At 46.3% G+C, this 16576-nt stretch overlaps 1 protein-coding gene across 1 annotated transcript in view; it reads right to left on the bottom strand.

Annotated features, from left to right (window-relative positions):
* Positions 1-3863: 3863 nt before the first annotated feature.
* The window catches only part of LOC139918002 (E3 ubiquitin-protein ligase SH3RF3-like), an 85640-nt gene continuing 72927 nt past the window's right edge, over positions 3864-16576 (bottom strand). Inside the window, exons 7-10 of the mRNA XM_078286226.1 lie at positions 13269-13543; positions 10264-10577; positions 5872-6251; positions 3864-4032 (exon numbers count right to left, since the gene is read on the bottom strand). Coding sequence (XP_078142352.1) covers positions 3864-4032; positions 5872-6251; positions 10264-10577; positions 13269-13543 — 1138 coding nt within the window. The remainder of the gene's footprint in view (positions 4033-5871; positions 6252-10263; positions 10578-13268; positions 13544-16576) is intronic.

Genomic DNA, 16576 nt, shown 5'->3' with positions numbered 1-16576 from the left:
TTTTGGGGCGACAAACAAGTCAGTCAAGTCGACGCGGCGGAGCTGAGTCACAACCGCGAAACCGGCTGGCTCATCGTGAGGAAGAGGAGGGCTGAGGTGAGAGGCAGATGGGTCTGCCTTATGTGAATGCTCAAGGTAGAGTGTGTGTGTGTGTGTGTGTTAGCGTCAGTCTGCTCTAAGGTTCGACTGATATCGGCTTTCGAAGGCCTTTACCGATATTTTTGGATTGAAGCTGTCGATAACCGATACTTTGTGCCGATATTTGATATATCTAAATTTGATTAGATTCCAAAAAATTACAAGTATTCAGTGTTTCCACCAGAATTCTCTTCTTGTCGGGGTGGAAAAGCCTCTGAAACTGCTTTTAGAGCATCATGGGAGACTAAAACTCTCAGATGACCCAGATGACACTCACTGGCTGATATCTGATTTTTAATAAAAGACCTATATCGGCCCATTATATCGGTCTAACCGTAGCATGCACTCATATCCGTCCTTGTTCATTTGTGTATGAGTGTGTTGGAGTAATCTATGCGTGTTTGCAGAAGGGTGTGTGTGTGTTACAGTGTATGCTTTACTTCCTGTGTGTGTGTGTTGTGGCCCTAGTCCTCATGGGAAAAACATCCTAATCTCGATCTTAATTGCGCAGTGTGTTTTTGGTTTTCGTCTGTCGCTCCAGATGCACAGGATTACCCATACTGCACTGCCAGCCGCCAACAGATGATAGCGGACCACGCCGTTTTCCATAATGACTGTGTTTGTGCTTGTGTGTGTGTGTGTGTGTGTGTTTTCACTTCATAAAGTGTCTCTCTCTCTCATGCAGCTTTGTTGACTGGTCTTCACAGTTTTGAGAGATCAGGGTCAAGGTATCGGTTGCCAGTTAAATATTCTAACTCCGTATCGAAAACGGAAAAATGGTCAAATTCATTGCACAAGTTCAGCCATCTGAGAGGAGGAAGAAACATTAAATTGCGGTAACTCATACTCTGTGCAATGAATTATGGGAGAGTTGTGGGGGGGTAGGCGGGACGGTGGGTTGCACTGACCAATGAGAAGCAAGTCAAGCCCTCGCTTTGATTTCTTCCATGCCAATCAGATGAAAAATGCCCCCGAATATTCCAGTTTTCATTCATTCAAACAAAAAAAACTATAATTAGAAAATGCATAAAACAAGTCTAAAAATCTCCATTTTGCATTTATCTGGGGGGCGGTAACAAATCGAGATTTTAGGATATTGCGGTCAATTTTCTATTTTCAATTTTGACTTAGAATAAAAAAAAAAAGAGCTCCTTATTTCCGTCATGTTGCTAAACCGTGACAATTTTATCCGACTTTTGATAGGGAAAAATGCCGGTAAGTGAAAGGGAGTGAGAGAGGGCACGAGGCAGGGAATTGCTTTCTGGAATAAATTGCGTTTTCCAGTTGCCAGTTCTCTGATTTAGCGGTCTATACGATCCTTCCTATCTTGTACTTGTGCTCTCCGGTGTGCAGAAGTTGGTGAGAGGAGAAACTCAGTGGAAAGCTCGCTGGACGGTCTCACAGAGGCGCGTTTATGCTGCGTTCACATCATATGGGTCCACATCAATCATCATCAGCTAACAAGTAGTATTTACCACCTGGAAGTTCGTATTTACCGTCTTTCCCGTATGACATGAAAGCAGCGTCGCATAGCTGTGCTTAACCAATGAGACTCCAGTGTGCTCAGCCAATGGCAGACTCTCACCTGGTTGCGATTAGCCAATAAGACGCTTGTGTGCTTAGCCAATGAATGAGCCTCCACCTGGGCGCACTTGGCCTATAGTAGTTGTTTGTGCTTTTGTTCTGGCTTGTGCTTCCACAACAGGAGGTGAGGAAATCCTACCAGCGCCTTAGAGTCACCTTCTTTAGCTGGTAATAAACGTCTGCTGATCTCACACTCTCTGACACACACACACACACACACACACACACACACACACGGTGAGCGAGTCAAGCACTGAGCTTTGCTGTGCTTCCATCTCCAGCTTGGCAGAAACAAGAGAGAAAGGTGAAGATGGTTTGCGGCTGGTTGTGAACTCGACCAGCCTCGACCCACATTCAGGACGTAAGAATTCACAAAGCAGAGCAGACGCACACCGAAGCCGTACAAAAATACTTAAGGGTCGACAAGATCAGAGGAAGAGGTGTTGTCAAAGGTTGGCAGTTGTACGATGAAAAGTTTCTCCGTCCCCGCCTCCCGACTCTTAAGCGTTTCCCCCCTCGACCATACATTCTTCCACTGCCGACATGCATGGAAAAGCATAGCGACCGCACGCGATTTCCAAACAGTCGTGTCGCTGCTGTCGGACGAAAACCTCGACCAGTATCTCCAAAAACAAACAAACAAAAAAAAAAAAAAACGCAAGGAATTAAGCAAAGACTTCTTATTTTCCAACTGTAGGCTGTGAGTTTGTTTGAGGTGACAGAATGGTTTTCCAATAGGTTTCCTGGGTCTTACTCACTTATAAAAGACGTGTCATTAGCTGGGTTTCACATTTTATATTCTGCAACATTTCAAAAGTTCGCTTAAAATTCCCTCGACAGTTGGATGGAAACATAGCTACTTTCAACACATCATCATATCATGGCTTTTTTGGGACAACACGCATATGTGTCACATTTCAACATGCAACATAATTTCGTTAAACCTTGTATCTCCAAAAAGTAAACTTTTCAGCAACTAAGAAAAACAGCCTAGTTTTCAGCTTGACCACCATGCAACTTTGAGTTTATCCAAATGGGTTCTGAAAAGCTTTCATAAGAACCTAGGCTTGTAGAATTCCCGCAACTCATGGAGGAACATGTAATCCTTCAACTTCAGTAAAAAAAAATGAAAACCAACAAGATTGAAGTTACAAGGTTTTCATATGCCAGCAGCAACATGTTAATAACAAACCATACTGATACTAAATGCATTGTTATCAACATATTTTGAGTTGAAATGTAACGCAAACGCGTGTTGTCACAAACTAGACATGTAGATGTGTTAAAAACGACATCTTTCTGGAGAGTGCAGGCTCATGAAATGTACTCGACACTTAACGGACCCTGTAAACTTTCACTTGAAACGAAGACAGCACCCGAATTGAAGTTTTGAGGTTTCATGCGAAAGCAGCGCTGTGCTTTTTGTGCCAGTGTTTGCTGGTGGATGACGCCGGGGAGGAGAACTGGGAGGCAGGGTTCGTCTTTCTGTGCTCTTGGAGTTCGTGTGCCTTCAGTTAGTCGATGACGTCAACGTCAACGGTCTGGACGATGAGTCCGATGAAGGCCCCCCCCCCCCCCCCCCCCCCCTCTTTATTCCATAGCTGTCCTGGGAGGCGCACGACGGGAAAAGCCGCCCTGCTCCCTGTGTGGCTGGGCTGGTTGAAGCCAGGGCTAGCTTTCGTGTGTGTGAGTGTGTGTTTGTGTGTGAGTGCATTAGTTAGACCGAAATGGGTTTTTGAAGGCCATTACCCATATTGATATTTTTCAATTGAAACTGCCAATTTTTGTGCCAATATTCAAAATCTTTCAATATGACCATTTTCATGCCAAGAAATGTGTTCAGTGTTTCATCCAGTTTTATTCTTGGCAGATTTGGGGAAAAGCTTCTGAAACAGCATTCAGACCATCATGGGACACTAAAACTCTCCATTGAAAGCCAGACTAATGAAATTATTTTAGGTGGGTTAGCAGCTCCTTAAGGCAGAGTGAGGCAGGTCGATTTAATAAAAGCACAGTTTTGGCAAACCAATATCAGTCTAACCCTAGTGTGTATGTAAGTAAGAAAGTGGTAGTTTATCTGTGTGTGTGTGTGTGTGTGAATCAGAAAGAGAGCGCGTGTCCATTCGTCCGCTTTCTCCAGTTCAGAAGCTCTCGACGAAGCTGCCGGGGAAGAGGCCGGTGCGGCCCGTCCTCTGCAGGGTGCCTTTGTACCAGCCGTCCTCCCGCTTCTTGTGGACGAACACCACGTCGCCCTCCCTCAGCTCGATCTCCGCCTCGCTCTGGGGGGGGTAGGGCACCACCACGCGGTACCTGCCGCAGACAGAGGGAGTTAGAAGATACACAACACTGTGGGAGGTGTGGGAACTGCCAGTCCCACCTGACCACCTGAAAGAATCTCATTACTGCAGGTTTCAATGGAGAGCCTTAGGGCGTTTTCCCACCTTGCTGGTTTAGTGTAGTTATTTCAAACCTGGGCTTGGAGTCCCTCAACCTGCCTTCTCTACTTCTACTTTGTGTTTTCCTACATTTCCCAGAATGCCTTTTGACAACCCCCAAAGAAGGGTGTGAACTTGCTGCTTTCATGTCTTGTAGCTGCATTGCATTCTGGTCTATTGAGGCTACTGTCAGTGGAGAAATTGGCATCTCTGCCTCTTCTACGATGGATTTCTCCCTGTATGATTGTTGAACGTCTCTTGGTGCAAAATGGCGGCTCTAGAAAGAAGCCTTCGCTCTTTGATTCTGAGGGACTGACACCAAAACCTGACGTTTACCATTGATGTTGTAGATAGTGGAAACATTTTCTGCTCCATTGTAGCTGCTGGAAATATATCAATGTGACGTCAAGTTGTCTAAGTTTGACCAGTTATCCATGAGAATAAAAACAAAACAACATAATGGGACCAAGAGTTTTGGGGTGGATTTTTCCTTTAAACACACTGTGAATTATGGTTTAAGGGTAAGATTTATTCCAGAAGAAAGCCCTTTCCCGCACCAAATTCTGAGCAATTAAGGAAGTGACTGCTTCCACATGGCTTTTGATAAATCACTGGTTTACTTGAAATTGTGCAGAGTGAAAGATAACTGAAGCAATGTGTAAATGCAGCAAAGGCACAAATCATCCTCTTATTCAAACCAGGTTTGAAAACAACACACAACAACTAGGTTTAGAAGACGTCTTTCGTGTCGTGTGGTCTACATGCTGGTTCACAGAATTTGGATAGTATTGGTTTCAATGGAGAGTTTTAGTGTCCCATAGTCTAAAGGCTGTTTCAAGGAATTTAGTTAGTACTGATTTCAGTGGAGAGTTTTAGTTTCTCATGGCTTACAATACTCTTCCATGTTTGGCAAGTCATTCAAAAGCCAGTAAGGGCATATTGGATGTTGTGGTAACCATTGAGTGTGATTTTGTGTGTGTGTGTGTGTGTCAGTGTGTGTGTGTGTGTGTTAGTGAGTCACTGTCCCTCAGGTTATGACATTTACCAACATATTGGGCACCAAGACCCCCCCCCCCCCTCCCCCCCCCCCCTCTCTATGCCTCTCGCTCTAAGAGGGAGCAGTGTAGGTGGTTTGTTGTGATAACCAGTGCTCCCAGTACACCAGCCTCCTGCCAGCAGTGATATATGCTGCCATTCAGCGTTCCGTCCCTCAATGGGAGCACCCCAGCCCCTCCTCCCCTCCCACACACACACACACTTATGCACCTAGACACATACACACATGCATATACACTTACGCACATGCACACATACATAGACACTGAAAAGCTCATGACACATAGTTGGAGTGTGTGTGTGTGTGTGTGTGTGTGTGTGTGTGTGTGTTTATTGATTTCCTCCATAGGACATGGATTGTGTGTGTGTGTGTGTAATTACAAGAGCAGACCATGGGCCCTTAAGCCCAGAGGGGTGTGTGTGTGTGTGTGTGTGTGTATCTCTAGGAGATAAAAGGCTGATCTATTGATCATTTCCGGCAGCATACAGGGAAGTTCCTGGTCAGCACTGAAGGACCTTCAGCTCACACTCACACACAGAGAGGACAGAGTGTACGAGTAGATTTATATCACAGATGCATATGCTGTGCTGCTTATCATTCAGTGTCTGTTTCTATATGTGTGTGTGTGTGTGTGTGTGTTTGTGTGCGTGTGCCCACCTCTCTCTGGACAGGGGTTTGGGTTCGGGCCGGAGTGCCATCAGAGCGTTGCCGGGCCGCGTTGCCGGGGGCGACAGGGGGAAGTTGGTATCCAGGGAGCCGGACTTCCTGTGCAGCGGCTCCAGCCCCATGGCCCCCGCCATCTCGCTCTCGATCGGACAGGAGCCGGCCCGCCCCTGCGACGCCATCGGACAGGAGCCCGAGCGGGCGTGGTGGTGGTGGTGGTGGTGGTGGGGGTGGTGGGTGGCGTCGGTCGCCACGCCGCCCGGGCCGGCCAATGAGGGGTCGTGGGTGGGCGGGGAGGAGGGGGGCGAGCGGGGCTTCTTCTTGGCCGCCGCCCCCGACAGCAGCTTCAACAAACCGCCGGCTTTCCTCTCCTTCTGAGGATGGAGGGATGGGGGGGGGGGGGGCGGGGGGGGAGTGAGAGAGATGGAGAGAGAAGATGAAGGGAGAGGGAGGAAGAAATTGAGACAGAGAGAGAAAGTAAGGGAGGGGTGGAGGGGGAGAAAGGATAGGAGGAAGGAGAGAGAACATGGATATAGGCAGAAAGAAGGATGGAGAGAGAGAAAATGCAACGATAGAGGGGGAGGGTTGAGGTGGGAAGAAGAAGAGAGAGGTTTAGAGAGACAGAGGGAGAGAGAGAGAGAGAGAGGAAGGGATAGGTGGAGAAAGAGAAGATGGAGGGAGGGAAGATGAAAGTGTGGAGGGAGATAGAGGGAAGAGTGGAGAGAGAGGAAGGATGGAGAGGGAGAAAGGGCGGATACGTGGAGGAAGAGAAAGGGAGGGAAGGAGAAAAAGAGAGATGGAGGGATAGAGGGAGAGAAAGAGAGGGATTGAAGGAGGGGGAGATAAAGTGAATAATCACTCTCGTTCTTCTTTCATCTGCAGGCTTAAAGGCTTAATCTGCCTCCTGTGACTCCTCCTGTGTGTGTGTGTGTGTGTGTGTGTGTGTGAGTGTGAGAGAGAGAGAGAGAGAGAGAGAGATAGAGGAGTGTGTGAAGCTGCTGCTGAAGCCCCAAAACGAGCCACCAGATGGCAGCATACACCTAGAATTGAATTTGATGTCTTACCTATATGTTAATATTTTACATTACAGTCATTTAGCAGACAGGTTACACTAGGCTACACTACTGGTGTTTTCCACCTCTGTCGATATCCCATCTATCTGTACGTGTGTGTGTATGTATGTAACTACATAAATGTGTGTGTCTTCTGCATGTGTGTGTGTGTGTGTGTGTGTCTGCAGAAGGTTGCGGGTTGAGTCAGAGCCAATTATCAGTGCATAATCAGCATGACGCCGAGGGGTGTCTGGCTGACAGCATGGCATTACCCTCCTTCCATATATATGAAGACAAACACACACACACACACACACATTTATGTAGCTACATACCACACACGTACAGATAGATGGGATAGTGATAGTGACGGAGCTGGAAAACACCACAGCGCATATATAATAGGGAGCAAAGATCAAGCGAAAATCTTCAGAAATCTATTTGGAATCTTCAAAACACATCAGGGGAACATTCAGAACCAATGTTCCCTCTGAGCTGATAGTGTCGTGACCTATATCTAATAATTTATCACATTGACTATATAATAATATCTTGCCAGTCATCAGTCATTGCTCCACTTTGTCCCCAGTAATTAAGTCTTTTAGTAGTAGCCAGTTTTGGAAGCTTTGGTGGCAAATGATATTAGATGCAGGGACTTCGCCATCACTTGGGGTTTAGAGCAAAAGCCCTTGAGAAGGTCAAAAGCCAAAGCGTGGAATGGAGCCAAAGCCATCTACAGGGTGTCTGAAACGTGTGGAATCATATGGATAAAAGTAACGGCGTATTCTTGTTCTTGTTGCACTTGTTTTCCTCGCTCACACTAGTTGTCAGGAGGGCTGAGTGATCTAAGAGGAAGGGAGTCTCTGAATGGAGGTGGAGTCCCACGTCTGACAAGCCAGGGTGTCTGCGAGTTTCATCGACTTTTTAACCTTTTTTAATGGCAGAATGAAATCTAACAAAAAAAAAAACTGTATAGCTATCAGAATACAGTCGGTTTTTAAGACCTCTAAAACGGAATATAAGACTTAGAACACCATATTTACCTGTATTCAATACCTTTCAAGGCTATGACGTTAGATAACATAATTGAAGACATTTTAAGACTTTTTCGGGACCTGCAGAAACCCTGTAAGCAGTTTTGACAGTCGTTTAGTCGGCGGTTTCCCTGATTGCAGACTTTTCGGATACGGTCCAGGATCACCTCACAATGTCCGACATGATATGTGTCTGTAATGCTGGCCATGCTCCAGACAGTGTGACAGTGTGTTGAACAGAGATTATCCTAACTGTGTCTGCCAGACAGTTATCATAGCCGCTTCATCATTCCCTCTCCACTCTGTAACACTGACTGGCTCTGGACGGCATCATCGCCACCCTGGCTTCAAACCTGCTTTTACCGCTTTGGGGAGCTATTTGTATTTCTGACCGATTTCAGCACCTGTCAGCTGACGATAGCTGATAGGTTGTGCCCGAAATTCAATACCTTATATATAAATTTGTCCATTTTCATGCCCAAAGACTGACAACGACTCTGTTTAATCCAGAATTGTGTTCTTGTCAGGGTGGAAAAGCCCCTGAAACAGCATTCAGACCATCATGGGACACTAAAACTCTCCATTGAAAGCCATATGAATGATATTCTTAGCAGCTCCTTAAGGCAGTGAGGCAGGTTTCACTGCAGGTTTTACAGACTGAAGCTGTGGAGTAAAACCCTCCCACACTAAACCGGAATGATTTCTCTGGTCAGACATCTGAAATTAAAATAACAACCTCCATCATATCAGCGGTCGATGACACTGACTGGCCGATATCCCATTTTTAAAAAAAGCTTACATCAGCAAAACAATATATTGGTCTAACCCTATGCTAAATTGCCTAACTACCTGGTTCTGACTTCAGTATATGAGGTATATTCCTAACGCTGGCCCCTAAAAAAAAATTGATTTCAGGCCAGTTGTGAGTGGGACGGTGTAAACAAGGCTGTTGCCTGCTGTTCCATAGTCAATGAGCTGTTTGTCAGCTAGCCATGTAGTTAGATTAGCTGTCCCAGTCAGTGGAGCCAACAGTGAAACAAATGGAGTTGAGACAGATGCTCGCTGGCTATGCCATCCTTCACTGTCACCGCAGCCTGATTTAACATCCACAGCTTTACGACCGCGGATCTCGAAGCATACAGGACGGGATTCGGCGTTTGTGCCAACTGTCTGGGTGAATGACACTTTCCAAAAGGTAGAAGAGGACTTTTGGCATATCGCGGATATAGACACACGCACACACACGCTCGCATACATACACTCCAGATTTCACACTCATACTACCGTGTGAAATCCGGATGACAAGACACCCACACGCGGAAGGCACCTTGAACTATTTGGCAGATTCAACCCTGAGAAATCTGTGTATTTGAAATGTGAGCAAATGCAGTTTCAGAGATGTTGCCAAGCTATTCAGCTGCCTCAGTGTTAACCGGGTCTGTGGTTGGAGCCATGCAGGTTCATTAAAATGCATAAGATGAAGTTTCTCTACAGGGAGTCTGAAAAGTCTAGAATCATAGGGATAAGTAACACAGTATATTTTTTTCTCGCTGCACTCAGTTTCCTTGCACACACTCGTCAGGATGACTGAGTGGTCTGAGACGCCAGGGTTTCTGGGCTCTGAATGGAGGCGTGGGTTCACATTCCTCTTCTGACATGCAGTTTTCATATTTGTTTAGTTGGTGATATGTAGGCCTATATGTTGTCCAAGTCTGTGGTTGGAGCCATGTAGGTTAATGAAAGGAAAACTCTTTTATGCTGTTCTGCATCATCAATCTGTGATGTTCATACCAGGAGTTATTTTGGGATGAAGTCTTGTAATTTACCTTTTTGTTGTACCCACTTTCCCTCAACCTGCCTCAACCACTTCTACTTCATTTAGTGATTTCCTACATTTCCCAGAATGCCTTTCAACAATCCTCAGAGAATGGGTGTGAGCTTGTTGCATTCAGCTGTGGGTTTTATGTGTAGTTGGAGAGAGTGATGGTTACAGCCTAGTAAGAGTAAGAGTAAGAGAGGTTTTCCAGTGGAGAAAAAGCGAGAGTCACGCCCCTTACTCAAAACACAACATGTCTTGTAGCTGCATTGCATTCTGGTCTATTGAGGCTACTGTTGGTGGAGAAGTTGGTAACTTTCCTCTTCTGTGATGGATTTCTCCCTGGATGATTGTTGAACCTCGGTACAAAATGGCGAAATAGAAAGAAACCTTTGCTCTTTGATTCTGAGGGACTAAAACCAAACCTGTGCTGACCATTGATGTTTTGTTTAGGTGAAAAAACAAAATTCTTGTAATCTCTCACCTTCTCTGCTTTGGGGGCGAGGACTCCTTGGGAGGGGCCGGGCGACGGCGGCTGCAGGGGATTGACCGGCTCCCCGTTGAGGAGCGCCGCCGAGGCGTTGGGAGGCGTGAGGCAGGAGAGAGGCGAGGAGAGGGGGAGGAGGGGCCGCGAGGCGGGGGAGGAGAGCGGCGAGGGCCCCAGGGCGGGGCCCGGGGACACCATGGAGAGAGGACGAGCCGACTGGCCGGGCGAGCGCGAGGGGGACGAGCTCTGAGGCCGCAGCGGAGAGACGGCCACCGTGGGGCGCTCCGGGCTACCAGCAGGGGGGCTGTGGACTGGTGGAGGACACACACATACATTTGTATTACTATACTTGTGAGGACCTTCCATTGACTACATTCATCCCTAAACTAACCTTCACCTTGCCAATCATGATATATCAAATTAGAAAGTCTGATGTTGGTAAAATATCTGTCCACCACAGCCTATCAGAAGTGTCATATCTGCTGTGTCTCCCATGTATAAGTCTCCATCATGGTTGGCCATTATTTGGTGCATTAGAATATTACCAAGTGCTAAGTAATCTAAGTAATCAATTCTTGAAAGACTGTTTCCATTGCTCTCATGGATATGACTCTTTTTCCCAGGTCAGGCAGTCAGTCAGTCAGGCAGTCAGTCAGGCAGTCAGTCAGTCAGGCAGTCAGTCAGGCAGTCAGGCAGTCAGTCAGTCAGGCAGGTAGTCAGTCAGGCAGTCAGTCAGTCAGTCAGGCAGTCAGTCAGTCAGTCAGTCAGTCAGGCAGTCAGTCAGTCAGTCAGGCAGTCAGTCAGTCAGTCAGTCAGTCAGGCAGTCAGTCAGTCAGGCAGTCAGGCAGTCAGTCAGTCAGTCAGGCAGTCAGTCAGTCAGTCAGGCAGTCAGTCAGTCAGTCAGTCAGTCAGGCAGTCAGTCAGTCAGGCAGTCAGTCAGGCAGTCAGTCAGTCAGGCAGTCAGTCAGGCAGTCAGTCAGTCAGGCAGTCAGTCAGGCAGTCAGTCAGGCAGTCAGTCAGTCAGGCAGTCAGGCAGTCAGTCAGGCAGTCAGTCAGTCAGTCAGGCAGTCAGTCAGGCAGTCAGTCAGTCAGGCAGTCAGTCAGGCAGTCAGGCAGGCAGTCAGGCAGTCAGTCAGGCAGTCAGTCAGTCAGTCAGGCAGTCCGGCAGGCAGTCAGGTAATGCTTAGTGAGATGATGCGCTTCGTCAGATGGCCTCTAGAGGGTGTTTTTGACTGTGAGATGCAGTGTTTCCCATACAGAGGCACAAAATCAAAAGTTGGTCACTGTAGAAATAGATCTAAATGAATCTCTAATGCGCCTGATGTCGCATCACATCATGTCTGTAATTTGGAGATGTACAGACAGCAGACCAGCAGCATTGAACTCAGTCCACAGAGTCTCCCGGTGTGAAAACAAAAGTGAAACTTAACATTCCACAGTCAGTAACGGGGATTTGCAGACAGTAACTCGTCTTCGCTGCCCTACAAACTTTAATGGTAGGTGACATCATCTTGTATTCTGCTATTTAAGTGACGTTAGTGTAATTAGGTAATTTAACCGTGTCGCAGTGCTTCAGTGCATAGAATTGAACACAGGATCTGTGCTTGTTTAACATCCAGGAAGCCTATTTATTCGCTTCAACCAGCTGATGGAAATGCACCTAATTTTCAAACGTTTGTGTAAAATTGGCTTGGCAGTTGGATGGAAACATAGATATTCTAATCTCAACCCTAAAGCCAGGTCCTAACCCTAAACCAGCTACGTATAGAGGTTAGGACCAGCACAAATGTCCTCACTTTGGAGGATGTTCCTCGCCTTTCTATCCTTGTGAGAACATTTGGTGCTCATGAGGACAAAAGTACACGGAAACACACATACGTGCACGCACACACACACACTCTGGGTTGCTAGCCACCTGCTCTGCTACACTGCACTACCAAGACAGCAATTTGCAGAGAGGCATGTTGGTCATGTGATAAAACAGCCAAACTCCCAGAACTATGCTCATACTTTACTTTGTAATGGAGACCAGATGTGAGTGCATGTGTGTGTGTATATGAGAGACAGAGGGAGCGAGAGTGGGAGAAAGGAGAGAGAGAAAGCCAGTGAGAAGGGAGGGAGGTGGAGAGAGAGAGGCATGAAGCTCTATCATTACGCCTCCATAAAACAAAAGCATGCTGATGTCATTCAGCTGTGTGTGTGTATGTGTGTATGTGTTCAGTTTTGTGCATGTACGTGGGAGTGCACATGTTTGTGTGTACAACTGTCTGTGTGTGTGTGTGTGTGTGTGTGTTATTCTTGGCAGTGCTTTCACAATGTGCACTCATAAGCCTCCCAAAAGAAACCTTAACGCAGCATCATGTTCTCAAAGGGAGGGGGAGACATACAGCGAGAGAGAGAGACATACAGAGAGAGAGAGAGAGAGAGAGAGATTATGGGTGAGGAAAAGAAAAGAAGTGTGTAAGGGAGAGATGCTAGACAGATGAATAGACTCTAAGTGGAGACAAGGCAGATACGATCTAAACCCTGGACAAACTGCACTGCACAGGTGTGTGTGTGTGTGCGTCTGAAAGTCTGTGCTTGCCTGAATGTGTGTGTGTGTGTGTGTGCGCGCGTGTGCGTGTTAGGCACAAACAGTACTTGCGTGTGTGTGAGGCGGTGTGCAAGAGCATAGCAATGTCTTTGCTTATAATACATATATATATATACAGTATATATATATATAATGTGTGTATGCCAGGTTGTATGTGTGCATTCCTTTGTGTGTGTGTGTGTGTGAGTGAGAGTGAGAGAGAGTGTGTGTGTGTGTGTGTGTATGCATGCTGTAATAACTGCCTCTGTGTGTATGAGGCAGTGTGCATGAGCATAGCAATGCGTCTCTTTGTGGCATATACATACATTTGTGTGTGTGTATGCCACTTTGTATGTATGCATCTTTGTCTTACTGTGTGTAGTCGTGTGTGTGTGTGTGTGTGTGTGTGTGTGTGTGTGTGCCTGCCTACCCAGCTGCATGGTGGTGCGTGCCTGGTTAACCGTTTGCTGGCCAGAGCGCAGGCAGTTCTTCAGCTGGGCGGCGGCGGTCTGCGGCGAGGAGGCGGGGTTGGCGGCGTTGACGGAGTTGACCAGCGGGGTGGGGGGGCGGGACGACGAGGGTCCTGGGGACCCTGGGGACGAGGGGGCGGAGATTTTACTCCCCACCTGGCTGCACCCACCTCCTCCTCCACCCACCGGACTGGACAGACAAGAGCCCCGACTAGCACCCACTGCAAATGGAGCCCTTCAATGGAGAGAGAGGGGAGAGATAATTGACTTGTTATTGTCTTTGTCATGCTGATAACACTTACTGAATTTTGCTTCATTGTTACTACTCGTATGTTAATTTCTATTGGTTTGGAGAGAGAGAGAGAGAGAGAGAGAGAGAGAGAGAGAGAGAGAGAGAGCATCCATTAAATGACATTGCCCACTACTACTACTACTATAGCCACTATCACTAGTGCCACTACTACTGCTACTCCTCCTAATAAGAATCATCATCATCATCATCACCATAATCATTATCATAATAATCATAAAAAACTGACGTTTCAAATTTGTGCTAGGTTACACTGCAGCAGCAGCACTATGCTGGCCGTCCCATCCTCCTGTCAAAGTGAGTGATTTCAGCACTATTATCTGGCCGGTGGATCAGCATTACATAGTGTCCTATTGTAGTGTGTATGGAGCTGCAGGCTGCTCTGATGACCGGCTGCTCATGTTACTGTCAGGCCAGAGTGCTGAATGGCAGAACAGTGAGCTGAACATTATTGACTCCGCGGTACTCACACTCTTATGGCTGCTCATCGACTTCCCATCACACACATACAGAGTTATCGCCTCCGTGTGTGTGTGTGTGTGTGTGTGTGTGTGTGTGTGTGTGTGGGGGGGGGGGTACGTGAGTTGGGACTGAAGGAAAGGATCTTTCCAGCCTACCTACAGAAATAGCAGCGTTATTCAGGGGTTCTTTGGTCATGGTTCTACATGGGACCATAATGACTCAAAGAACCCTCTGATTTGTTTAAATAAAAGAACAGCTAAATCTGAATAAAGAACTAATAACGTTATCTAAACTCAGTTCCCAGTGAAAAACCTCACAAACCTCATAAATGAGCGTTTGTTGAATTCTGTTGTGTTCAGAGACACAATCTGCTGTCCACAGCTGCGTTGCCCAAGAGCTCTACAGAACCCTTTTTGTTAAGAGTGTAGCATGTCCTCACAAAAAAAACACAACAGGCGGACATTCCCATGTGGAGGCTGACTACAGCCAAAACCAAAAGACCAAAACCAAAACCAAACACATATGTATGAACGACACACACGCACACATGCGCACACGCACACACCAAGTACATGTACTCTCATCCCTCAACTGCCCGAGCTCTCCCTCTCTTTTCTGCTATGTGTGTGTGTGTGTGTGTGTGTGTGTGTGTGTTAGGGTTTGACACATGAGTTTCTGAAGGCCCATACTGATTTTGGATTGAAGCTGCTGATAGCTGATATTTTGTACTATTCAATTTCTTTAAATTTGCCCATTTTCATGCCCAAAGATTCCCAAGAGGTACAAGTGTTCAGTGTCAGGGTGGAAAAGCGTCTGAAACAGCATTTAGACCATGGGACACTTAAACTCTTCATTAAATAATCCTGATCATAACATTCATGCATTCTTGTTTGGAATCTGATCAAAATATCACATTAGAATCAATTCATGTTAATGTCTTCCCATAGACAACCACTGTAGTATTGATCAATTATAGCATAAATATTGAATCAATCAAACTGCATCATATCCATCATGTCAGAGGTGGACGACACTGACTGGCCCATATCTGATTTTGAATGAAAGGCTGATATCGGCTGCATATATTGGTCTAACACTACAATGTGTGTGTGTGTATGTGTGTGTGTGTGTGCTGTCTCTGCATGTGTGTCTTTGGCAGCCTCTCATTATCATATTGAGAGTTTTCTGAGCTGCACTGCAGACAAAAGGAGAGGGATGGAGGGAGGGATGGAGGGAGGGGGAGAGAGTATGATTGCGTAAAAATAACAAATTGCCTCTCATTTGATTACTCGCCCTTCCTCTCTCACTCTCTCTTTCTCTGTCTCTCTCTCTCCCTCTCTCTCTCTCTCAGATTGCATAACTGCAGGATGTGAAGCAGCCATTCAGATCCAGTGGAGGAGGACACCTGCTGTTTCTGCAGCCGTTTCATCTCTTTTTCTTTCTTTCTTTCTTTCTTGTGCCTTCTGTCTTCCCCTCCCTCCTTGTCGCTCTCATTCTCTCTCCCATTTGTTCTCTCTTCCTCCTACTTCGGTCTTCTTTCTCCCTATCTCTATCTACCTCGTTCTTTTGCCTCCTCCTCTCTCTCTCTCCACCTCGTCCTGTCTTTTGCCCTCTCTCTCCCTCCCTTCATGTCTCCCTTTATCTCTCTTCCCCTCCTTTCTTCCTCTCTACCTCCTTCTCTCCCTTTCTCTCTCTATTCTTCCTCTTCTCTCCCTCCAGTTCTCCCTCCCTCCCGCTCTCTCTCTCGTTCTCTTTATCGCTCTCCTTCCTTGTCTCCCTTTCTCTCCCTCCTTCTCTCCCTTACATCTCTCTCTCTCTGACTGCACCATAGAGCAGAATACAGATTGGGGGAACAGCCACTGCTAATGTTTTTTATGCACACTGGGAATGATGATGGTGGTAATTAAATTGCCAAATATGATATTGCTCTACTTACTTCTTTGCTGCTTTATGTGCTTCTATGCTTCTGACAGTGATCATGATGACAGCAACAACGACAACAATGATAACGATGACGATGATGAAGATGATGATGTACACTGATGTGGTAGCATAACACTAGAAAGGCCAAGCCGCTGTCAACAAACCGCTGTTTTGTATTTTAGAAATTCAAATTCACGATATCTGAGCTTTCAAATTGTCCCTCAAAACGACTTGTACACTTTCTGTACAAACCAGTCTTGTTAGATTTTCAAAATCACGAGAAGATAGTAGTTATATCTTCAGTTGACAGCTTCTTGGCTTTCTCTATAGTCTGTTTGCTTTGGTTTGAATTAGGGGAGCATTTACGCATTGTTTCGGTTACATTTTATGCTGCAAAATTTCAAGCAAACCATAATTTATCAGCAAAAGCCATATGGGAACTGTCATTTCCTTTATTGTTCAGAAATTTGGTGCGGGAAAAGACTTTCTTCCAGGATAAAGCTCATCCTTAATGCGTACTTCACAAAGTGTTTAACCCATAATGCACAATGGTTCCTGTAGTTGGGTGCAAAT

This window comes from Centroberyx gerrardi, chromosome 10 (assembly GCF_048128805.1).
Source record: "Centroberyx gerrardi isolate f3 chromosome 10, fCenGer3.hap1.cur.20231027, whole genome shotgun sequence".
Lineage (NCBI taxonomy): Eukaryota > Metazoa > Chordata > Actinopteri > Beryciformes > Berycidae > Centroberyx > Centroberyx gerrardi.
This window is presented reverse-complemented; position numbering and strand designations above follow the sequence as displayed.